A 25,533-nucleotide genomic window follows, 5' to 3' on the forward strand; every position below is an offset into this window, starting at 1 on the left:
ACAGCTGCAAGAATGCCTATGGCTTTTATTAGATCATGAGGCCCAAACCTCCAGTAATTGTAAACTGCAAATACAAAATGCTGAACAACTGCATTACTTGGGACCCAGTCCTTTCTTGTTAACTAAAACATGTGGTTGATTGGTAACCGTACAATGTAACTGTTAACTCTGCATGTTCCTGTAGTGTTCCTAGTGTAGCAAAACGACTGCAATCAACACTGTTTTATTCAGGGTTATATTTACAGTGATTTTGATCAATTGAATTACAGTTACGGCATGACAGCTAATGCATACTACCCCAATAGTTCCAAGCAGTTAAAAGTTACTTTGTCCACAAAAGATTGCATGTTACTTTGGTAACACAGAGAGTACTTTAATAATACCTGACAGAAACTGACTTGCACTCAAACTCTTGTCTAAATCTACAATTGGTTCAATAAAAGAGCACCATAAGAAATCCTTGCCTCTTAACACATAAAGACATTTAGAAAGATATCTTTCCAAGCTTGCATAAGCAGTACGGGATTTCCAGATCAAAAAGGGGCAAAACTTTAAGAGAAGGAAAGAAACTGCAGGGTACATCTACATGTGCGATTAATTCAAAGTATGCTAACTGTGCAGTAAAAATACTATGCAATAAACCTACCTGGGAGCGTATCTATGCATGCTCCTTCTTGGAAGCAGAATTGCTCACAATGGGAGTGGCCACTGGTACAGGGCTGCTCCTGCCCTGCTCAGCCCTGCTGCAGCAGCCAGGGGAGCTCCAGACTTGCCCTCAGTGCTAGCTTGGGGGCTGACAGAAAGCATGGGGCACAGTTCCCATGTGCATAGAGCCAGGAAAGCTCTGCTGGCTGCAAAAGCAGCTGTCTCCTGGCTCCGTACACATCAGGAGCAGTCCTGATATGCACAGGGCCAGGAGACAGCTTCTGTAGAGCTCTCCTGCCCTGTGCACATGGGGAGACACCCTGCGCCCAATAGGGGTTCCCCATGCAGGCAGGTGGGGACCTGTCTGACCCAGCTCAATGTGCTGCAGAGGGGCTGACTGGGACACGAGGCTGCTCCCAGGTGGGAGCCAGCAAGCAGTCCCCACATTGATGCACGCTTGTATCCCAGACAGCCCTGTTGGTATCTACACATGTTGTGGTTCACTAAATAATGCCACTGTATGATAGTACCTGTGGGTGTGTGTAGACAAAATGCATGCATGAGACTTCAAAGCAAGTTAAATGCTTTTGCACCGATTTAATGTGTTGGTGTTTGCATGTATCGGCACATTAATTCCAGCCGCTGTAGCACATTTGGTGTGTAATGCACCTTAAATGACTTTGAGGTGCAGCAAACTAAAATAGTTCCAAGCAGTTTTAGTTTGCTTCCCTACAGCTGCGAAGTGAAACACGGGCTCCATGAAGCTCAAGGACTTTGCAGACAGCCTGGGTAGACAGCCTGGCAGCAGCCCTGTGAGGCAGGCTCCACTGAAGAAACACAAAACAACGGCAAGCCTGATCTTTTTTTTCTTCCCCCTGGAGCCTGCCTGCCTCCATGAGCTGTGTGGGGACCCAGTCCTTCCCCCCGTGGCTGCAGTGTCCCTTGAGATCACCTGAGTTGGGTGCCTGCAGGTGGATGCCACCGCCATGGGGGGGAAGCACCAGTCCACCCCTTCCCACCCCACTCCCACAGCCCAGGAACTGCTCCACCCACCGGCAGCTCACCCTCCCCTCCCCACCACGGAAGAAGCAGGTAAGACATGGGTATACTTGACATGGGGGTTTACTTTGCCCTTAATTGAAGCGGTGTTTTTAAAAACCCACCACTTCAATTTAGGGCCCTTGTTTCATTTACACACACCCTGTGTTTACAAGTACTAACCTACAGCAACATTTATTAGTTTACTGCAACTAATTGAGGCACACGTGTAGACATTGAGACTTTGCTGAGGACTAATTAGGCAGCTCCACAGTAAATGTCTTGTGTAGATGCACCCAATGATTCAGTACTGCTGTTCTAATTATGCAGTGAATCAGAGGCAAATCATTTTAACTTCTGAGGTTGAATCAAAAGTTACAACACAATTGCTGTATATGTATTATTTTAATTGAAGAAAATGCTAGCATTTATATTTTCCAAATATAAGTGCATTCAGTTTCTATTGTGCAGAAAATCTTTGGCCTTAATTATTTTGGGGTTTAATGTAGCTGACAATTTTGTGGAATTACAACTTTTTTGTATAATCAGTGGTTGCTCCTAATACAAATCACAGGGACAAATTAAAGAAAGCCAGGGCTTTCATAGGGCTCTTAACTGCTTCACATTCCAAATCCTAATGAAATTTAGTAGAAGTAGAACCAACTCCCTTAGGTTCATTTTAAAATCCCAGTTTAAGATACTTTGAATGTGTAAGGTCTTTATAAACATCCTGGACATGTTTACGTGGGGACACTTATATACTAATTGCATCACAGTCTAAAATAAAACAAACAACAAAAATTACTTTCCACTTGTTCAAATTATTCCAATGTACAAAACTGCAAACATGATTAACATAACCAAAATATAAAGCTTAGCTAGCTTGCTTACTTTAAGCAGGTTTTCTGTTGCTTCATTGTATTTCTGATGAAGAAGACTCTGCAAATCCAAAATTGATTCCTGGTACTGAATTACATTTTTTTCAGGTAGTTCATTCAGTGGAGTGTCCAATAACAGAAAATCCAACTTGTTGATTAACTGAAGGAGGTTAAATTTTCTACATTAGCTTTCAGGTCAAACCAGTGGCTTATTACCTTACGATTCCTTTTAAAGGAGTAATGTTGAGTATGCTCGCACTCTGCTTTCAGATATCATATGTCAAGACATGTAAAGTGCTCCACCTTGGGATGAGCAACCCCCAACACACCTACAGGCTTGGTGGCACCAAACTGACAAGCACCACAAATGAAAGGGACCTGGGGGTAATAATAGACCACAGTATGAATATGAGCCAGGAGTGGAATGCTGTAGCCAGTAGGGCAAATAATACTCCGGTATGCATCAATTGATGCATCTCCAACAAAACCTAGGTGATTCTTCTGCTCTGCTCAACACAGGTGAGACCGCAGCTGGAGTACTGTGTCCAGTTCTGGGCACCACACTTTAACAAGGACGTGGACAAGCTTGAGAGAGTCCAAAGAAGAGCCACACCTATGATCAGAGTCTTAAAAGGCAAGCCATACAAGGAAAGGCTGAGAGATCTAGGACTCTTCAGCCTGAGGAAAAGAAGGCTGAGGGGGGACCTGGTAGCAGCTTACCATTACATTATGAGAGTACATTAAGGCCTTGGTGAGCGACTGTTCACCAGGGCACCTGAGGGGAAAACCAGGACTAATGGCCACAAACTCCTAGAAGATCGATTCAGGCTCAACATTAGGAAAAACTTCTTCACAGTCATGGTGTCTAAACTGTGGAATAAGCTCCCTCCAGAGGTGGTGCAATCACCTACCCTGGAAATCTTCAATAGGAGACTACACAGTTACTTTGCTGGGGTCACTCAGTTATCTTTCCTGCTTGGTGCAGGAGGCTGGAACCAATGATCATCTGAAGTCTCTTCCAGCTTTACAATCTATGAATCTATGTGCTTCTTTGAGGTTTATACATGCATTGCAAGGTTCATAAACTGGATCCTGATGCAAATTTTCACAAATATGGGGAAAAGCTGTTTGGATTCAGACTTTTGATTGAATACATCTCTAAACATTACCTATATGTTCCTAAATGGAAAGATGTTGAGTGTTTGGGGTCAATGCTGTCCTGTCAAGCATCAAGGACCATAGACTTGTTATATTAGGAAAGTAAAGACAACACATAACAGGGAGAATGGCACAAAAAAGTAGTGAAAGTTCAGGAATGGCAAATTACAGCCAAATGGCTATGCAGAGATACATAATGTCTTTCGCAAACCTAAGAATATTATTTTGATCCTTACATTTAGCACTTTGTTTCCCTTCTCAATCACAAACTCAATATCCTTGTTTTGATCTTCTCGCCACAAGCTCATAAAAGTATTTATTTCTTGAGGCACAGCTGGATCAGGACTCCCATCACAACCAATGTAGTGTTCCCACTAGAGAGAATTTTAAAAGAAAAAAAATAGATGCAAACATTTTAAATTTGTCAGGTCAGTTTAATTTAATTTGGGAGAACAAATACTAACATGACTTAGTCATAACAATATGCGTATTGCATGATGTCACTACAAGGTAAAATAAAGGCTCTACTGGCTGATTAACACTGAATTTCCTGAGTATATAATGCTTGCTTCAGGTATAAATCAAATATCTTTTTTTTTATTCCACATGATTTGTTATACCGTTTCAATTGCATTTTACTGTAACTTCCGTGTCTCAGTAACATCCATTTCAAATTTGCACTGTTTTCTTCACGTAATTCTGCCAATATACATCAAAAGCCTGACTAGCAGGCTGTTTAGTCTGAGGCCCTTGAACAGGTGTTACCAACTGCCTGAAATTCTACAGAAGTGTTTTAATTAGAACTATGGTGGTTTTCCTCATGATGTTTTAAATTAAAATGAACAAAGCACTAGAAATAAGGAAACAAGCTTGCAGTTAATGAGACAACAGTTAGATGCTATAAAAACCTTTTCCATGTCTATATTCTGTGACTAAGTCCTGGGTGCTCATCCTCCGGCCTGCAGGTCTAATGTGGCCTGTGGACCCATTGCATCTCACATGCAGGGCTCCTCATGAGTCAGAAAATTTGGTGGTGAAGCACTGGCCATTAATAGCCATCCTACCCCACTACCAAAATCCCACACCCTCTCCCCCTGCGCAGTGAGGTCAGGGTTGGGCCAAGTCCCCTTCCCCCTGCATGGCTGAATCAAAGCCAGGCCATCCCCAATGGGGTTGGGTTGGGTCCAACCCATGCCCCCTTTCTCCTGCACTGCTGAATCAGGGCAAAGCCACACACCCTTTTGCCCACAGGACGGAATTGTGGCTGGGCCATGTCCTCTTCTTCCCACACAGCTGGACTGGGGCCAGGCTGCCTCCCACCTACCTCTGTACAGTCAGACCTCCACCTGCCCTGGTCACCGGTGGGTGATACCAGTCAAATCTGGCCCATGGATGGACCAGGCACTGACCATCCAGCCTCCTAGGCAAAAAGGTAGGGCATGACTGTTCTATGCAAATATGTTAGGAAGCAAGCTTACCTTTGCATATGCTCTATATTCCTCTTTCCATTGCATTGCAGACAAAAAGTTCTCTTCTAGTGCATGGAGTTCTGTAAGTTCAGACCCTCTCCGTTCTTGATCCTGTTAACATATTAACTTAGTTTTATTTTTATAATTATTTTGTGGTAAAGACTCCAAAGCTTATTTCAATCTTTCAATCAACTGTTGTTCAAATTTAAAATAATCTAGTTATCTTCCTTAAAGTCTTACCTAATTGGGTTTACAGTTTAAGAAGCATCAGTAAAGTAAAGAATGTTAAATTACTAAAATGTTTCTATTCTTTTTTTTCTGACAAATGTCCCATACATGGAATATGTAACAATTTCTATCAGTACCTGTTTGGAGTGATTTACCTAACACAGTTTTAAATTTTGGAACTGCAGTCATCTTAAATTCATTCCAATAAAACTTTCTACAGCATGATCATGCACATGCATACTCACACACATATATACATAAACCTATAAACCTGCCATAAAATGCAGTTAATTATAGAATCCATAACACACCTGAATAGTACTGAATAGTACCAACTACAGTTTAGGAGACTACAGGCAATGTATATCCAACTGAAAATATAACTGGAACTGTCGAAAATCAAGAAAAACGTAAGGCAAGCTATTTCAGTAGATGTGATATCTTTTATTTGACCAACTGAGTAGTTGGAAAAAAGTTCTTTGCCAGCTTTCGGGCACAAGCACCCTTCTTCAGGCATATGGAGTCTCTGTTGTTCTGAGATCTCCAAGGAATGAAAGATGTCAGTAAGAATGTAAATAGGTGGAAATTAGGAAATCAATAGGTAAACAAGAGAAGGGAGAGGGAGAAATGAGGCAGGGAAAACGCCAGAGGTAAGTAAGAGAGACTCTACTATGGTTGATTTCTCCAAGGTAGAAAAGAGGCAGTCTGTGAAAACGGACCAGCTCCTGCGGTCTGGAATAAGCTGGAAATAGCTGGAAATAAGGAAGACAAAGGGTAGAAAAGGAGGGGAGGAGAGGAAGGGAATTTACAAAGCTCCTTTCGTAGACAAGCCTATGGATTTCACCTCATACATCTACTGGATACAAAAATCATCGACTCAGTATAGACACTTGGATTTATGACACATTACAACCTGCCTGACATCTGATTCACCAGGTACCTGTCTGACCTTACCATTTACACTTTCCCCCACTCCCCTTCCTTCCTGCCCCTAACCTCAGACCTTTGCCACCAGAAGTCCCTCCCCTTGCCCCTGGAAGTACTCCTTCGGGGAAGAGGGTTTGCTATCTTAGAACCAGGAAAAAAACAAATGATGCACTAAAAGTCACATACCAATAATAATATATTTTAATACAATTTAAAATATATATTTTTGTCCTGATTTGTGTGTGTTTGTGCTGTACATATAGAAGTGATTACATAATAGCTCAAAATGCAGTCTTACTTTTGTATAGTGTGTGGGGTGTGCAGGGGTGTCGGGGGTATGGGTGGGGTTTGTGGGGAGCTGTGGATGTGTATGTTTGTGTGTGTGTGTGTGTGTGTATGGTATTTGTGGGATGTATGGTTTTGTGTGAAGGGTCTGGCTGTGGGGTTTGCGAGAAGGGTTTGAGGGTATATGAGTGTGCATGGGAGCACCCTGTGCACTCCACGCTGAGATGTTCAGCACCCACCCCTGCTCTGCAATAACCCAGAGCCTGAGCACGCTGGTGTAGCACGCTGATCCAACTTTGGTGGAGCCTTCCTGCATTTCCAGTGCCCTGTGTCAGGTCCCCACTGACTTGTGCTGCCCCCAGTGGCCTCAGCTGCACCCCTGTGATATCCCCTGGGCTGGCCAGGCCCTTCCGGGATGGCTTCCAGGTTCCTGGCAGCCACAGGAGCCTCTGGAATGCAAAAGCATCTGCAGGGCTAATCTTGCTCCTGGCGGAGCTTCCCTGCAAATCCCGGGACCAGGGGGTGAGCTGCCAGCGGGCCACTGGGCTGCCGGGGAAGGGCCTGTCAGGCCCAAGAGGAAGCACAGGGGGTGCCTGGAGCCACTGGGGACAGCACAAGGAGGCAGGGATGTGGCCTGAGGCTTGGGCCAGCAATGGACCAGCTGCCCTCCCTATGGGCGGCCTTAGTGAGCGCTGCTGCCCCAGGGGGAAGGCCCAGCTGCCCCTGCCCTGCAGGGGCCCAGCGGTCCACTGGCAGCTCACCCCCCAGCCCTGGGACAGATAGGGAGGCTGCACCAGGAGCCATTTCAGATCCATGGATGCTTTTCTGATCCAGAAGCTCCTGTGGTCTCCCTGGGTTTCCTGTGCCCCAGACTGGGTACCTGCAGCTGGGCTGTTGCTGTCCCAAGCTTCAGGCATGTAACTGAACTTCCACACTGCCTCCCTGCGCTTACTGTGTCATGCCCACAGTGGCTCTGGGTGCCCCCTGCACTGTTGCCAGGGCATGACAGGCCCATCCCCGGTGGCCCCTTGCCTCCAGGAGGCAGCAAAAGGTGCTGTAATGCAAATATGGCTGTGGGCCCGATGCAAATCTCCACAACCACCTGGCCCCAGGCCAGGCTGCCAGAGGGGTGGCCACCTGCCTGAGTGGCCCGGGGCCCAATCCTTTTGTCCAGATGGGCAAGCGCAGGGTATGTGGGGTCAGGAGTGCGCGTGCTGGTCCCTGTCTGTACCGTGGGGCTGGGGAACCGGGAGTGAGCAAATGCACAGGAGCCAGCAACAGCCTGGCAGGGCCCCAGGGCCAGTGGGGCCCAGAGTGGGGCAGCAGAAGCCTGGAGCGTGGCTGGGCTGTGCCAGCAGGGAGAGGGGAGCCACTGTGGAACACTGGCACTGGCTCCCATGCGCCCACTCGCTCTCAGCCCCCCCACCCCAGCCCCATGGTCATGTGAGGACCAGTGTGCACAGCCCTGAATCTGCATGCCCTACATTCACTCATTTGGGTGAAAGGATCCCAGCTGTTGCTAGCTCCTGCGCCCACTTGATCCTGGCTATATAATCAGACTGTGGGACTCAGCAGGAGCCGGCCCAGCCTGAGAACTGGGGTGATTACCTGTGGTCCTCCCCTGCCTCCCTGTTCCCCCACCCTTACCTGAATTTCCCACTATGACGCAGGCATGAGCACCCCACAGTCCCGGCTGGGTGGCAAGGGCGGGCAAGCCCTGCTGTTCCAGGGACCTGCTGTGGGTCCTTCTGCCCCTGGCTCCTGTCAGGAATGACAGAAGCCATGGGCAGTTAAATATTAATTTTTTTTTAAAAATTAGGGGTCCCGCAGGCTGGACAGAATGGCCTGGCAGGCTGTATTTTGCCCACCCCCTGATGTATCAGTTTTGTCTGAGGCATAATAGCCAGCACTATGCCTTTGTCCCTCCACCTCACTCCTGCCATGATTCCAGCTCTAGCTCCAGCTGCAGCTGCAGCTGCAGCTCCAGTTCTGGCAGTGGAGAGAGCAGAATAGTAGTGGCACCACACAGTCCTGGAGCAGGACAGGAGGTTTTCTGCTACTGGGGAATTGGCACCACCTTTATTGCCACCAATGTGCAAGTTCAGTAGCCAAAAACCCACCAGTTTCTGGTAACACAAAAAAGGCAGTGACATCTCATCCCACAATAGCAAGCCTCTGGACACTGCTGCTGCACTGCGCACCACCCATAAGTGTGTAGGTGAAGTTCTGCAAGTTTATGGAAGTGACCCTGCACTGCCACTGCTGTTGACTGAATCAGTGCAGGGAAAGTGCAAGGTACAAATTAGGGCTATGGGGGACAGGAGGATGGGAAGCTGCTACCACAACTCGACTCCAGCACTAGGCCTGTGCGAAACAGCACCATTTTGTTTTGACTTCCATTTTGACAAAACAGTGTTTTGAGTTTTGTTTAGTTTCGAAAGCACTGTTCCATTTCATTTTGTCGAAAGTGTTTTACTGTTTTTCACCCATAGGCTGTTCTGCACCCAGCGCTGGGAAAATTGGGGGGAGTCCAGCACGGCCCCTGCAGTCCTCCTGCGGGTGTGGGCAAGCCCCCAGTCTGCCTGCCTGATGACAGGAGGCTGGTGCTGTCAGCTGGGGCCAGCAGCAGCACCAATCTTCCCAGAACGGGCTGCGCCCAGCGCCTGTCCCAGCCAGCAGCACTAGCTTCCTGCATCCAGCAGGCAGATCGGGGCTATCCACACTTCTGGGAAGAGTCAGCAAAGTCCCACAGCCCTCCCAGGAGTGCAGGAGCCCTGACTGGCCTGCTGGATCACAGGAGGCTGCTCCTGCCACACTATCCTGCTGGATCACAGGAGGCCACTCCTACCACACTCTTTCCATACTATCCTTCATTTTCCATAAAACTCTGATATTTAATCACCAACCTAACTCATTGCCTTGTTTAGAGTACTGTATTTATCCAAATGCAAGATAATTTCAAATTTAAGAAGATCCTCCCAATAATGAGATTCCACGCATGGAAAATTATAAATTTGTTGTAATTTTTCATGTATGGAATTTGATTATTGTGGGGTTCTCTTAAATTCATCCTCCTTACTGCAGTGGGGAAAGCAGCATCAACGGAGCAAGTGGCAGGGAGGCACACAACATGAGAGGAAGGTGGGCTGTTCTCTGTTCTGTACCCCCTGGTGCCTGCCCCCCTGGCACCAACCCCCCACCAGTTACACTCCCCCCACCACCAGCTGTTTCCTCACCATTTGCCTCAAGCATAAGAGAAACTGAATGCCTGCCACCACCTACAACTTGCCCTCTCCTGCTGCTGTCTCCAGCTGATCTGGTTGCAGGGAGCCCAGCTCAGCCAGGGACAGCATCAGCACCTCAAAGTTTCCTCCTTCCAGCATCTGCTCCCTGTCTAGCTCTCCTCCCCCATCCCTTTCTGGCAGGGACAAGTGACTAGTAGAAATCTGCATGCCACTGCTGCTGTCCTCAGCCTAGATGGGATGTTCATATAGCTGCTCCCCACAATGCAGAGCAGGAGCAGGGCAGGAGTGGTTCTTGAGCTCCCCCCTGCCTGCAGACCACTCCAGCTGAGAGCTGTTGGGAGCGGCTGTGAGGAAATCCAGCTTGGCTGGGACAGCACAGGTTCTTCCCTCCCCATTCAGCTTCATGCTATATCCCCTGCTGACCAGGAACAAGCTGGAAGGAGGAACCTGCAGACTGCCACAGCTTCTTGTGCTTACTGCAGCACAAGGCAGGAGCTAGTCAGGAATGGCTCTGAGAACTCCTCCCTTTACAAACCTGTGTCAGCTGGCAGCCAGATCCAGTGGTGATGTGTAGGGGCTGCATGCGCATCCTGTGAGAGCTTTGGTGCACCCCCTGAAAGGCAACACTCCCCATTTAGGTGACGAACAGGGGAAGCAGGCAGGAACGTAGGTGCTCGCCCCGGCGATCACTGGCCAGGGAGTGGGAGCGCTGGATGAAGCACTGCAGTCACTTCTGGAAGTACCGTGGTCACTTTCAGGAGTGCCGTGGCTGTGGCCACTTCCTGCTTGGCATGAGCTGTCGTGGGGAAACCCCCCTCTCCCCCCCGTTGGTGAGATTGGCCAAGGGAGGACCCCCTCGGTCAATGACTGGTTGCTGGGGGGGGGGCACATGCCCCCCCTGATTAACGTAGCACCAGTTGCCCATGGTCAGATCAGTCCAGCTGGGAGCTGTGGGAGTACAAGGGGCACTTGCTAGACATGACAGATGTCTCCTCTGATACATGCTAATTAGCATACTTGATTAAATAAGTCTGCTGTGAGTCTGCTGGAACATGCTAATTAGCATGCTCCAGCAGCCTCCGCATCATGTGTATTCAGTGTCCCTGTGTTTCAAAATAGCAACAAGGGCACTTTAACTAAAGCTTATCAAACGAGCTTTAGGTAAAGGCCCCCCCCTACCATTTTGAAGTGTGGGATGCTGAATACACACAATGCTGTGGGCACTTTAATTAAAGCGGCTCTCAGTGACACTGTAATTAAAGTGCCCCCACCTCCACCTCAGCCTGCCTGGGGACTTCAGTAGTGGCGTGCAGGTTCCTCCTTCCAGTATCTGCTCCCTGCCAATGAGAGAGATGGGGGTGAGGAGGAGGAGGAGAAAAGATGAGCAAGAAGCAGATGTTGGAAGGAGGAACCTTATGCACTGCTGATGCTGTCTCCAGCTGAGCTGGGGTCTGGGGTCCCTGCACATCTGCTCCTCACAGCTCACAGCTGGAGCAGTTTGATGCTCTATGGGTACATCTACACAAGACACGTTAATGCCCATTAGCCTAATTTAATGTGCATTAAGGGCACGTGTTTACATGTGTGCACCCTTAATGCTAATTAAAAGTAGCGAAATTAGGCTAAAGCAAATGAGGTGCATGTGTAGACACAACCTGGCACTAACTTTAGTGCCGGGTCTGCCCAGCCACTAGGGGCACATGGCAGGGCTGCAGGGACTTGGCACTAACATTTGTGCCAAGTGTACTATGTTTAGTGCCAAGTCCCTGCATGTGTAGACAGCTGCCAAAAATCGCTTAATGTGCACTCGCTTAATGCACATTAAATGCATGTGCAGGTGCACCCAATTCTAAGTTAAGGTTTGGTTTTCCTATGTTGACTAGGGAAGGAATATCTTGTCTTGGAATCAAGTAAAAAAGGAAACATATATAATCATTAGAATTAGACGTGCACTGATACATCAGTCTGATATTAGATCAGCACCGATATAAAGAAATTGACTGTATTGGAAATCAGCTTTTTTTTGCCTGGTGTGGCCAATAAATGCCCTGTGCATGCACGCAGCTTCAGTGCAGCACGTATGCTGCAAGAAGCAAAGCTGGCAGCATGGAGAGCTGTGTCCAGCTGCTAAGTCTGTTGTAGTGGAAGGGGAGAGGGGAGAAAAGCAGTGTGGGGGGGAGATCAAGGCCCCCACAGTGAGGGAGGGAGTGGAGCTGGAACAGGGACAGGTGCTGCCCAGCTGGGATGGAGCAGGGTGCGGGACGGAGCCGCAGCTCATCTAGGGGGCACAGGGAGGGGAGAGCGGCTCATGTTGCTGTACGCGCATGGAGGGCATGGGGGGCATGTGCTCCCGGATCTGCGTGTGGGGTGGGTTGCCACTGTGAGCTAGAGTTGGGGCTGTGCCAGGCTCTTCCCGGTGCAGGTGTGTGGAAGAGGCATTGGGAGGGGGGGCAGCATTTTTGGGGGTCACTGCAGCCCCCTCGTAGTTCCCTTCCCAGCACCGCCACTGACCACCCCAAGTGCTGCCCGGCCCAGCCCCCACTGGGAAGAGTCCAGCACAGCTCTGGACCCAGACTGCAGCAGCAGCCCGTCCCGTGTAGATCTATGGACATGAACCCCCCCCACCTATGCCCCTTCCTTTCCTCTTCCCCTTCCACCACAACAGTCTTACCAGCTGGACACTGCTCTGAATGCTACCAGGCTGCAAATCAGATTGGATTTATTGATATTGGCCAATATGCCTCCTTTAAAAATTGGCTATCGGTATCAGCCCCTAATAAGAATTTTTGTAATTAATGCCGATTCAAAACTACTGAAAAGTCTCCCATATTAGCTCCATAATGAAGGAGATGAGGAAAAATCTCTATTTTCTCATAATGGATTAGTCAACTTTTAAAACATAGTATAAAGAAACATAGTAATGGTTTTCAAGAGTTATTTACTAAGCTGGCTTTAAACTAACTTTTGCTTCAAGTTTTTCCCTCTTCTCTTGTTCAAGTCTCTCCTTTTCGAATCTTTCTGCTTCTTCTTGTTCAGCTCGCAAACGGGCTTCCTCTGAAAAATGATAAATTGGTTATCAGCAATCCAGCTGAATAAAAACAAGTGCATTAGTTTAAAGATATTAGCTAGTACATGAATACTTGCATATCAAATAACCAATTATAGTGAGAGCTAAATTTATATTTTCTCTTTAGGATTCAATCCTTAAAGTTTATAAATATAGCCAGATTAAGTCAATCCACAACTTTAAACATGCAGGTCTCTGTATGGCCCTACCCCTTCTTGAACTAGTATCATCCCAACTCCAGGAAACCAGGAGCAGTAAGCCTCTTCCCCTCAGGAGCACCTGGGACAAAAGCAGAAATCCCTTTTTTTCCCCATCATTTGTACAATGGCTGCAAAATAGCATCCAGTGCTTATTCCCACAACCACATCACATTTGGTTGGAAGGCTTGACCCTGATTTGTTCTTTCTTTTCCTCTCATCTACATATCCTATACTTTGCTTGCTGAGAGGTGAGGAGACGGAGGGATGATAGCACATCCCTCCAGCTAATACCTGTTTCAGTGCTTAAGTAGTTGTTATATCTCACAGGGCACATCTACACATGCATTAATGCACATTAAATTTAGTACCTCCATTGTGAAGTACTACATCAATGCACATTAGGCTGCCCGGCTGCGCAGTAGCACAAACACATGCTTTTTAGGTGATGCTTAATGCGCAGTAGCCTATTTTATTGTGCATTAGCGTAATAGCATGATTTTTAAAAAAGACTACTGTGCATTAAAGGACACATGTAGATGTGCCCATAACTGTTGTCTCAGGTTCTCTCCAGATACAATCCAAGCTTATCTAATGTAATGTATTTCAAGCTTTTCTTTCAGAAGGACTGTACAATATGGGTTTTTTTTGTTTGCTTGGTTTTGGGTATGGACAGAATAAATGTTACCTCTTCTATAAGGGGAGAGGAAGCTGCAGCTACAGTGTTCAGCAGCTTGTTATGCTGTAACTATTACATCTTCATGATCCTGTAGCGATACAAATGTGCTAAACAATCCTAACTTTGATGCTGAGGTAGGTTTTGCTACACCTGTATTGTTACAAAATCATGCAGACATGACAGTTGCAGCACAACAGCCTATATCAATACCCTTTGGCCCCTACCAGATTTATCATGGAAAGAACATGTTCATTGTCCAATAAATTGTAACATGCCACACAAGTCAGCAAATTCATCATGCAGTTAAAAACAGCAAACAAGCCACAAAGATGTTTCACATTCCATGGGGAACATCTTAATTTGATGTGGAATATCTTTGTGGCTGGTTTGCATTGTACTTGAATTTGAACATGTGTCATGGATCTCATGTGTCCCTAGCTCCCTGCACCACGGGTGTGTACCTGCACACCTGACATTGACAGCTCCATGGTAAGGGGAGCTGGGGACTGGGGAGCTCCGCAATTCTCAGCTTCCCACACCCTGGCATAAATACAGCCAACTGCATGCTCCAGCAGATGCATGATGATGGGATCTTGAATGTCTGGCATAGCAGGACTCAGGATTTTTGGGATCTGGGATACAATTCTTCAGATGCTATCATGCAATTAAATTAATGTCAGCCAAGACCCTTTGATAGCAATACACCTGTCTATACCTTTTTTAAAAAAAATAAAAGCTGAGATTGACTGTAGGAGCTGGGGCCTTAGTACAGGCCTATATTCTTTAATCAGTCCCTGTTTGCAAGCCTAGCCTATTTAAATGGGGCTATGTTGCCTGCTTTTATCTGAACACACCAATGAGGACTCTATTACACTCAAAACCAGTGTGCTCTGCTAGTCTACTCTGAAAAACTCCTAGACATTAAGTATCTCTTTCTCTGTTGATCACCAGGTATAGAGAGGAGAAAATCTGTGTTCTCTCAATCTTGCTGCTGACTTTGCTGGAATCATAACAGGAAGAGAGAGAGATAAAATTAACAATTCCTCATCCTTTCCTTTACTTCCCAGCCACTGGGGAGGGGAGGGAATAGAAAAATGGAAAAAGAATTTGGAAACATTGAGGATAGGTAAGATCCCCCAAAACAACCTTTCAGGAACCTCCAAAGCATGGAAGTCAGGCCTAAAAACAGAGAACTAACAAGTGAATAACTCTACTCAGATGAAATAGCATTTAGATATTATTGGGCATTATATTTGAGAGGCTACATCCCACTTAATTAGTCCTCTGGTGGAATCAAGTTCCAGCTATGTGAAATGCACTGTACCTTCTTCTTTCAATCTTCTCTCTTCTTCTTCTTTCTGTATTCTGATCCGTTCAGCTTTGCTAAGTTTCTTTTTACCACCCGACTTAACATAGGCAACAAATAAAAAATATATATAACATCAACACCTATTTTACTCACTTTATTCCTATAATGTTACTAGTACTCAGCACTCTTAATCTTAGCAAATCATTATCAGCTACAGTCAGTTTTGATTTTGTTCTTGTCTTCACTTGTAGTTACACTATTATATTTCTGTGCAGGTGTAAAGCATACATCTCAGTATAACATTGCAAAAAATTTAAAGGCAAAGACATGGAGTCAAGATATTTATAGTTGAATATCATCAATATATAAGTAAAAATTAAGAGTTAATGTAAAGAATTATTCCTGATTCTCCATTTTCTTGTTGTGAGGGGAAAGCAAAATGTCACTAAATTAGAAAAGTAACACTGTATCCATTTTATAAAGGTGCATACAACTGTACAAGTACAAAGGCCAGAGTGAGATACAGAATAACAGAGAGGAGGAAGAGAAGGAAAAAGCAAATGTCCAAAAACTTACAAATAAATATTATGATAGAAGCTCTACTACATATTTTTGCCTCATCATGTTATATTACTGATGTGTTCACTAACTAAGCATCTTAGTCAATCCACTTTCCAAAGGAAGAGAGGAGACCTGTCATTTGGTACATAAAAATACGTATTTGAATAGTATTATTTCCATCTAGCAAAGTTAAAGAATTATGCAAGAGACTATTTTGTGCTTCTGGCCAAGGTGCCAAAATGGTTAGAACTTGGTGTGGCAAAAGGAACAGAAACAAATTTCTGCAAGGTTCTTTCACACTGAAGTGTGTAAATACAAACTTGAGGGGCCACCCATGATGGGGATTGCCCATCATTGTAGGATCAGTGCCTTAGTTCATTAAAAGTTAAAGAAAGTTTAAATAACACACTTTTCACTCTTTGTACTTGTTTAGTTTTCTTGAATCTCTCGGTTTGGAAAGTGAAAGAAGACTAGTCAGTTTAACTTGCTTACAACCAGGTCCCATCTATTTTCTTCTCAGCCTCTCATATCTTAGCCCAGCACGGCAATATACAAAACACTAGTGGAGTGCATTATTTTTGTGCATTTAAAAAACTATTTCCACTGGAATTAAAAAAAAATGCAGATATATTATTATTTTGCCTTAAGTTTTGGAAAAACTTCCTTTCTCAAAAGCTAGCTTTTGCACCATATTTGACTATATGCTTTTAAAACATAAACTATTGCAATCCTGTAATAATATATGCCATAGTTTCACCCTATGATTCCTGAATTGTTTTTCTGTATTATGTAAATGAATGCCATAAAGTTGGGGGAAAAAACTATATTTGAACTACCTACCTACCTTTTTTTTCTTTTTTGGACCCTAAAAATTCAAGGAAAAGGAAAAGCATCAGAGAATGTAACGAAGTAACAAGAGTAACAAGATAGACAAGGTTCTTCAGGTAAATATAAATAGTTGGTCTAATGTTTTATTAGACCAACTAAATAGTTGGAAATATTGTTCTTTGCAAGCTTTCAGGCACAAATGCCCTTCTTCAGGCACAGGGAGAGTTTGCTGTTTCTTCGTGTTCTCTCCTGGGTAGATTGGAAGCCAGTATGCAAAATGCTGGTCTGTGAAAATGCAAATGCATGGCAGGGTATGTCATAACTAATGGTGTGGATGGCATCCAAGCCTGCCTCATAAGTACAGCTCTCAAGATATTACTGAAATTATACACTTCATCCCCACATATAACAACTTCTGTTTTAACAACCAACACTTGCTCCCAACCATGGGCACAGCTATGGGTACCAAAATGGTCCCACAATATGCCAACCTTTTCATGGCCCACCTGGAAGATGAATTACTCAAGAACTGCACCATCAAACCTATGCTTTACCTAAGATATATAGCTGCATCTTCATCATTTGGATCAAAAACCTACAGTCTCTGATTTTTCCATCACAAATTCAATAACCATTACCCCTCCATTAGACTCTCTCTTGAAAACTCCAGCACCAACATCTCCTTTTTAGACACCATGCTCAGTAAAATACAAACCGCAACATACCAGAAACCCATGGACCAACACACATATCTACAGAGACCCAGAAATCACCCTAAAGACACCAAGAACGCTGTAATATACAGCCAAGCCCTCCGATATGACTGAATTTGCATTGAGGAGAATACCCACAATCATCATATCAGAAATCTCAAAAGGGCTTTCACTAAACAAGGACACTCCTCCGGAGACACAGATTGTACTTTTGAAAGACCCACCCACATACCTACATACCATGTGAGGAACTGCTGCAGTACAAAAAGAAAACCTCCATGAATTACACATCATTAGTTATAACATACCATTCTTCCCTGGAACCTATATGGAAAGTCCTCAAACAATTGCAACCCATACTAGAAGAAGACCCAATTCTCAAAAAGACCTTTCCAGAACCACCCATCCTAGCCTTTAAACAAGCAACAAACCTCACCAAAAGAAAAACTCCTATGGCCCAACCCACAATGCATGGATCCAGATCCATGCCGGACAAAAAATGTCCAGATCTAAGCCAGACAAAAAATGTAAAACATGCCAACACATCTCCACCACTCCCACAATTACTACACCCCACAACAGAACCATCACCATTCCTAGATCTTACACCTACACTTCCAGAAAGGTAACATATCTCATCCAGTGTACTAAATGCCTAGATGGAAACTATGTAGGAGAAACCAAACAACTGTGTACCAGAACAAATGCACACCGAAAATCTATCAAAAACAAAAATACCCAACTACCTGTGGGTGCACACTTCTCACAAGACAGCCACACTCTCTCCAATCTCTCAGTTCTAACCCTCAAAGGGAATTCACAAAACACCTTTTGTAGACGAGCCTAAGACCTTCACTTCATAAATCTAGCGGATACAAAAAATCATGGACTAAAAACAGACACTGGCTTTATGGAACAATGTAACCTGCCTAACATCTGATAATCCCAGGTAAACTGTCTGTATTTTATCAGCTACATTCTTCCCTTTTAACCCACCACCTTTCTCTCACCAGGCCCCTGATCACTCCTACCATGCATCTGCATTTTCGCAGACCAGCATTTTGCATACTGGCTTCCATTCTACCCAGGAGATCACACAAAGAAACAACAAACTCTCCACATGCCTGAAGAAGGGTGCTTGTACCTGAAAGCTTGCAAAGAACAATTTTCCAACTATATAGTTAGTCTAATAAAGAGATCACATTTACCTAAAGAACCTTATCTGCCTATGTCCTTAGACCAACACGGCTACAACCAACAACCAATAAGTAATAAGGAAATGCAATTAGCTAAGAATTTTATTACAACACTCAGATAGCAATATCTGCTAATGTTAATAACCTATAACAGGGGTTTTCAACCTTTTTTAGTCTAAGTACTCTCGGCGGCTGAACGCTTAGCTGGGAGGCAGGACTGGCGCAGGGGGACAGAGTGCTGCCCTCTCCCAGAAGCAGGGCTGGGTTGGGGCGGGGAAACTCATCAGGCTGAGGTAAGGGCACTGGCATTCCTCTGTTGGGTGGGGAAGCTCATTGGGCTGGTGTCTGGTGGTGGCAGCAGCTGCCACTTGCAAGCTTCCCCATCCCTGCTCTTGGGGGGCAGCAGCACTCCATCCCTACCCACCCGAGCATACTATCTAGGACCGGTACACGTACCCCCGGTTGACAACCCCTGACTGATAATGTTGAGGATAGGGAGAGAAACCAGTGGTACATAATTTCACTGCTTTCACTGGTTTTAATAAACCACAACCTTTACAGTGATATAGCATAGGTAAAGTAACGGCAGCTCACCTTTTACCATCCCAGTGTACAAAATAAGAAATGTTACTCAGTGCAGGATACATTTAAAAATATCTCAGCCCCACATTTACTGGATTCACTGTTGTTTAGTACATACAACAGGAATAATATACAGTTCTACTACCAAACCACTTAACAAGAACAATAAGCACAATTGAACTCTTTTTATACACAGGGAAATGGAAGTACAAATAATTAAGAGATTTTTAGAAGGGAATAAAAAGTTATGCAGACTAGGGATTGAAATGGAAGTATCCCAGAATCCAATCCTGTACACCACAGTTACATTTTTGGTGTAATGGCAGGGTGGCAATAGTTAAGCAATATTAAGAGTGAAATCTGAATGTTATGGCCCTGGCTGCCTAAATCTACACGCATCATATTTAAGATATAAAGCCTGAAATTTTTAAGTGGGATGAAGTGGTTGAAAGTGGAGTGGGGAAGCAAGAAAGTAAGAAAGGGGAGAAACAGAGAGCTACGGAGACATGACAGGCTTGTTTGGGGACGAAGAAAATATCTACTGTGGTGAAATAATTCTGAGAAGGTGTGATAGTTAAGATGAATGCTGGGCTTCATGCTGAACTGCCCCAGTGGTTCACAACATAAAAAAACTAGCTGTATGACAAGACTGGGGCAGGATAAAATGTTTTCACTATTACCAAGACCAACTCAGACTGGTAATGATTAAAAACTATTTCCATAGGCTGGCATTTCAAAAACCCACACTGATATGATGTGAGGGTGTCAGTTCACTTATAGTTTCATAGTTGATAGGGTCGGAAGGGACCTGAGCAGACCACCAAGTCCGGCCCCCTGCCATGGCAGGAAAGAATGCTGGGGTTAAATGACCCCAGCTAGGTGATTATCCAGCCTCCTCTTAAAGACCCCCAGGGTAGAAGCCAGCACCACTTCTCTTGGAAGTTGGTTCCAGATCCTAGCCACCCTGACAGTGAAACCTCCTGATACCTAGCCTAAATCTACCCTCTGCCAGCTTGTGACCGTTATTTCTTGTCACTCCTGGTAGTGCTCGGGGGGAACGGGGACTCCCCCAATGCCTGCTGGTCCCCTCTGACTAGTTTGTAACAGGCCACTAGATCCCACCTCAGCCTTCTCTTGTGAAGGCTGAACAGGTTCAGGTCCCCCAGCCTCACCTCGTAGGGCCTGCCCTGATCATACGAGTGGCCCGCCTCTGGACCCTCTTCATGTTGTCCACATGTTGTCCCTCCTGAAGTGCGGCGCCCAGAACTGGACGCAGTACTCCAACTGCGGCATGACCACTGTCGTGTACAAGGGGCAGATCACCTCCTTGGACCTGCCTGAGATGCATCTGTGGATGCATGACAAGATATGGTTAGCCTTCCTTACCGCTTCCCCACACTGTCGGCCCACGTTCATTTCCGCATCAATAATGACTCCAAGATCCTTTTCTGCCTCTGCACTGATGAGAAGGGAATTCCCCAGCCTGTAGGTATGTTGCTCGTTCTTCCTCCCCAGGTGCAGTACCCTGCACTTGTCAGTGTTGAAACCCATCCTAGTTTCATAGTTTCATAGTAGCTAGAGTCGGAAGGGACCTAGGTAGATCATCTAGTCCGACCCCCTGCCTTAGCAGGAAAGAGCACCGGGGTCAGATGACCCCGGCAAGGTGCTCATCTAACTTCCTTTTAAAAATCCCCAGGCTAGGAGCCTGCACCACTTCCCCTGGAAGCTGGTTCCAGGCCCTAGCCGCCCTGACTGTGAAGTAGCGCCTCCTAATATCTAATCTAAACTTACCCTCCGCCAGTTTGTGACCGTTATTCCTGGTCACTCCTGGCAGCGCACGGGGGAACAGGGACTCCCCCAATACCTGCTGATCCCCCCTGACCAGTTTGTAGCAGGCCACAAGGTCCCCCCTTAACCTTCTCTTGTGGAGGCTAAACAGGTTCAGGTCCCGTAGCCTATCCTCATAAGGCCTGCCCTGCTGACCCCTGATCATACGAGTGGCCCTCCTCTGAACTCTTTCCATATTGTCCACGTCCCTCTTGAAGTGTGGCGCCCAGAACTGGACGCAGTACTCCAGCTGCGGCCTGACCAGTGCCGCATAGAGGGGGAGGATCACCTCCCTGGACCTGCTCGAGATGCATCTGTGGATGCATCTGTGGATGCATGACAGGGTACGATTGGCCTTCTTGACTGCCTCCCCACACTGCCGGCCCATGTTCATCGTGGAGTCAATGACGACTCCAAGATCCTTTTCCGTCTCCATGCTGGCAAGAGGGGAGTTCCCCAACCTGTAAGTGTGGTGCCGGTTCTTCCTCCCCTGTTCTTATCCGCCCACCCCTGTAGTCTGTCCAAGTCTGATTGCAGCCTATTCCTCCCTTCTAGCATGCCCACTTCACTCCACATCTTAGTGTCATCTGCAAATTTGAACAGGATGCTTTTTACACCCTCGTCCAAGTCACTGATGAAGATGTTAAACAGTGTAGGCCTGAGGACTGAGCCCTGCGGAACCCCACTGCCCGCATCCCTCCAGGTCAAAAATGACCCGTCCACCACCATTCTCTGGGTGTGGCCCTCCAGCCAACTAGTGACTCATTTGACTGTGTAGGTGTCAATGCCACAGTCCCATAGTTTTTTAATGAGAATGGGGTGAGAGACCCCATTCTGCACTCGGGAGCCAGCAGCAGGGTGGAGAGGAGGGAACTGGGCACACATGCATCCCCGCACACACGTGTGCCCCTTTACCTGACCCGAGGCAGAGGCAGACACAGCAATGGAGCCAGCAGCGGGGGCAGCAACAGCTGATTCCCCAAAGGTAAGTGGAGCAGAGGGAGCCAGCACAGCTGAGCCAGATCCGGAGGGGAAGCTCCCCAGATCCCTTTTAGTTGAGCCGGTAGGGAGCCGCACTCCCAAGCCACACGGCGCAAACAGAGCGTGCAAACAGATGTGCTCTGTAAGAGCATGCCTGCGTTTGCACCAGCGTTCCTGCTGGCGGGCAACCAGGAAGGGACAGGAGGGAGACTCCAGCAAGGGTAGGGTGAAGGCACCACACAAAAATATAAATAAATAGCAATTTATAAAATGGTGTTGATGTGGAATGCTGCTAAGGCCCAGGGCATGCTGCCTACCTGGGGCTTGTCTGAGGCCTCCACCCAAACAGAACCCATGGAAGAGCTGGCGTCCCCCCTTCCCCCTGGCCTGCGGGGGATGCCGAGCAGGGCCAGGGGGGCAGGGAATGGGGGCCCTCACACCTGTTCTGCAGCACCCGTCTTAGGGCCCTGGAGGCGCAGGTGAGGGAGCTCCAGGAGGAGGTTAGCAGGCTGAGGGGACTCAGGGAGGCAGAGGATGAAATTGATGGGTATTTTCTCTTCCTGCAGGGCCATGCATCCAAGGAAGAAGCACCCCGGGAGGCGCCGTCCACAGCAAAGTGGCAGACGGTCCCCTCCGGAACCAGGGCTGCTTGCAGCAGAGCAGTACCAGTTCCTCCAGTTTGGCTGGAGAACAGGTACGAGGCCCTGGCGACACTGCAGGAGAAGGAAGAAGAGAAGGAAACCTCCAGAGAGGAGGCAACTCCACACTCTCCACACTCTGAACAGGCTGAAGGAGTTAAGCAGACCCGGGGGAGGAAATGTTAAGTGACCGTGACAGGTGACTCCATCCTGAGAGATACAGAGGGTCCCATCTGTTGCCAGGACCCCTTGACACATGAGGTCTACTGCCTGCCCGGAGCAAAGATTCAGGATATGATGAGGATGATCCAGGCCATGATCCGGCCCACCAATTACTACCCCATGGTCCTAATCCAAGTGGGCACTAATGATGTGGCCAGGAGAAGCCCTGATCACCTAATGATGGACTACCACACTCTGGGGGGGCATGCTGAAGGAGATAGGTGGTATTCTGTCCTACCAGTGAGCAGTCGTGGAAGATGACACAAGACCTGCATCAGAGAGGTCAACTTGAGGCTTCCGGAATGGTGTTTTGAGGCGGGCTTCGGCTTCTTAGACCAGTGGTCTCCAAAGTGGGGTGCGTGCACCCCAGGAGGTGCTCAAGACAATCCATTGGGGTGCAGGAAGAAAATATTAGAACTTCTGTTTCTATAAATATACATATATTGGGGGTGTGTGCTCAAAAATTTTTTACTGATAGGAGTGCGCGATCAAAAAAGTTTGGAGACCGCTGTCTTAGACAACGACCCACACATCAGGATGACAGACATGCTCGGATGCCATGGGCTTCAGCTTCCCCCCAAAGGTAAGCATGTGTTCTCTTCTAGGTTGGCTGATCTCCGTAGGGCTTTAAACTAGGCTCGTCAGGGGAAGGGGAAGATGAGGGCGGAAGAAGCCTTGGACCACTAAACCAAGCATCACCCACAAGAACAGCCCAGCCTAGACCGATGGCAAGTAGAACAAATACCCAGGTAAGCAACAGGGGCCTGGGTAGTACTGAGGTTAGGGGGCCAGTGCATGCATCTTCAGGAGGCCTCAAATGCCTCTACACTAATGCTCGTAGTATGGGGAACAAGCAGGAGGAACTTACCCTCCTGCTAGCTAACACCAACCCAGACATAGTGGGGCTCACCGAAACGTGGTAACACCCAACGCACGACTGGGTGGTGAATATCAAGGGCTATAGGCTGTACAGGAGGGATAGGACAGGGAGGAAAGGTGGGGGTGTAGCGCTCTACGTCAAGGAGAAATACACATCCTCAAGGAGTAGCTCTGGGTCAGAGGAGGGGCACACTGAAGTGCTCTGGGTTAGAATACAAGGAAGTCGAGGGGAAAGGGACTTAATGGTGGGGGTCTACTACAGACCACCCAGCCAAGGGGAAGAGCTAGACAGGGAATTAAGTCAGCTCACGGAGGTAGTTAGGTCAAAGGACATGGTACCGCATCATGGGTGACCTGAACTTTCCAGATACAGGACCTCCATCTAACCCAGGAGGTGCACAGCCCCACCAGGGGAGATGCCTTGTTCGATGTGGTCCTGGCCATGGGCGACAACCTGGCGAGGGGCCTGCAGGTGCTCGACCACCTGGGCAACAGTGATCATCGCCTGCTGGAATTCAACATCCAGCACAAGGTGGCAAAGGCCTGCAGCAAGGCAGCAGCCCTGGACTTCAGGAGGGCGGATTTCCATGAGATAAGGAGAATAGTTGGAGAGGCACTGAGGTCCCGGAGGGGAGGGGAGTCGGGTGTCCAAGAAGAGTGGTCATTCCTTAAGGAGATGATCCTTCAAGCCCAAAGGGAGGTAATCCCAGTACAAATCAAAGGGGGCAAAAGCCCCCATGGCTCACAAAAAGTATACAGGAACTTCTCTTAGCTAAAAAGGAGGCGTACACCCAATGGAAGGGAGGGGCCATCACCAGGGAGGACTATACCTCAGTTGCTCCAGAAAGACTATGTCTACTGCTACACCTGCATCTAAGGATTTTGTGACCTGGTCATAGAAGGCCACCAGGTTGGTATGACAGGACCTGCCTCTAATGAACCCGTGCTGGTTGCCCCTAAGCATAATCTCCCCTGCTGGCCCCTTGCTGACATGTGCCAGGATAACTCTCTGAAAAAGCTTACCCAGGACCGAGGTGAGACTAACTGGCCTATAGTTTCCCAGGTCCTCCTTCCTCCCTTTTTTGAAAATGGGAACCACACTGGCCCTTTTCCAGACCTCTGGCACCACGCCAGAACACCATGTGTGCTCGTAAAGCCGTGCCAGGGGTCCTGCAATGACCTCTGCTAAATCCCTAATGTCCAGAAAGACAGCTGCCCACATGGTAAACCCCCCCTCCATGGTCACTGTAGTCTTTGGCACTGCTGTTGTTGGTCTCAGCAAAAATGAAGGGGATAACTTAGTACAATTTTTCAACCTATGCACTGACCCAGGCAGAGCAGCCATGTGGGAGAGATTTTGGATATCTTTGCCCATGAAACCAAATTGCTGTGGTTAGAACAGGGGCGGGCAATTATTTTGGGTGGAGGGCCGCTTACCGAGGGCCTCATGGGTAGCCCCACCCCACCCCTTGACAGGTGCCCCGCCCCCTGGTCACCATCTTGGGTCCAATGTCCCAATATCACAGGACCAATGTACCAGGGTCAGCGCTGGTGGGGCCCAAAGCAGGGCACAGGCTGGCAGGGGTCTGTGGAGCCAAGCTGGACTGCACCAGCAAGGAGAGGGGGAGCTGGCACTCCCTGTTGCAGGCGCTCGCAGCCCATGCAGGCTGCAAGTGGCTACAGTGCAGGGCACCGGCCATGGGGTAAGCGAGGAGCCACGTGTCCCCCCCCCCATGCTCAGCACGAGCTTGTAACCCACCCCTGCTGCCAGTCTGGGCTCTGCGTCGGCTCTGGGCTCGTCTATGGGGGCTGCGCATGGCAGCAGCAGCTGCGGGCCCCACCCCCGCTTGCAGTCCCAGGCAGTGTTGGCTGCTGCTGCTGTCTGCCCAGAGCTCATACGCTGGGCAGCCCACAGGTGGCAGTGACAAACACTGCCCGATGCAGCAAGTGGGGAGGCCGCAGCTCCTGCTGCGGCGCAGCC

The 25,533-nt window shown here is 47.5% G+C and overlaps 1 protein-coding gene and 1 pseudogene across 8 annotated transcripts in view; one reads left to right on the forward strand and one right to left on the reverse strand.

Annotated features, from left to right (window-relative positions):
• The window catches only part of DNAI7 (dynein axonemal intermediate chain 7), a 62,961-nt gene that overhangs the window by 34,780 nt on the left and 2,648 nt on the right, over positions 1–25,533 (reverse strand). For 2 of the 8 annotated variants that reach the window (XM_090043650.1, XM_090043647.1), the window contains exons 2-7: positions 16,531–16,551; positions 15,141–15,222; positions 12,836–12,927; positions 5,198–5,299; positions 3,956–4,093; positions 2,575–2,721 (exon numbers count right to left, since the gene is read on the reverse strand). In XM_090043650.1, the coding sequence (XP_089899776.1) occupies positions 2,575–2,721; positions 3,956–4,093; positions 5,198–5,233 (321 nt within the window). In that variant the 5' untranslated portion in view covers positions 5,234–5,299; positions 12,836–12,927; positions 15,141–15,222; positions 16,531–16,551. Of the gene's footprint in view, positions 1–2,574; positions 2,722–3,955; positions 4,094–5,197; positions 5,300–12,835; positions 12,928–15,140; positions 15,223–16,530; positions 16,552–20,177; positions 20,323–25,533 lie in introns of those variants that run through there. The other 6 variants (XM_090043652.1, XM_090043648.1, XM_090043654.1 and 3 more) reach the window with 4 other exon arrangements.
• LOC149866440 (uncharacterized) lies at positions 17,334–24,988 on the forward strand (annotated as a pseudogene).

Source organism: Crocodylus siamensis, chromosome 4 (genome assembly GCF_052110815.1).
Source record: "Crocodylus siamensis isolate JL-2025a chromosome 4, ASM5211081v1, whole genome shotgun sequence".
In the NCBI taxonomy this organism is placed as follows: domain Eukaryota; kingdom Metazoa; phylum Chordata; order Crocodylia; family Crocodylidae; genus Crocodylus; species Crocodylus siamensis.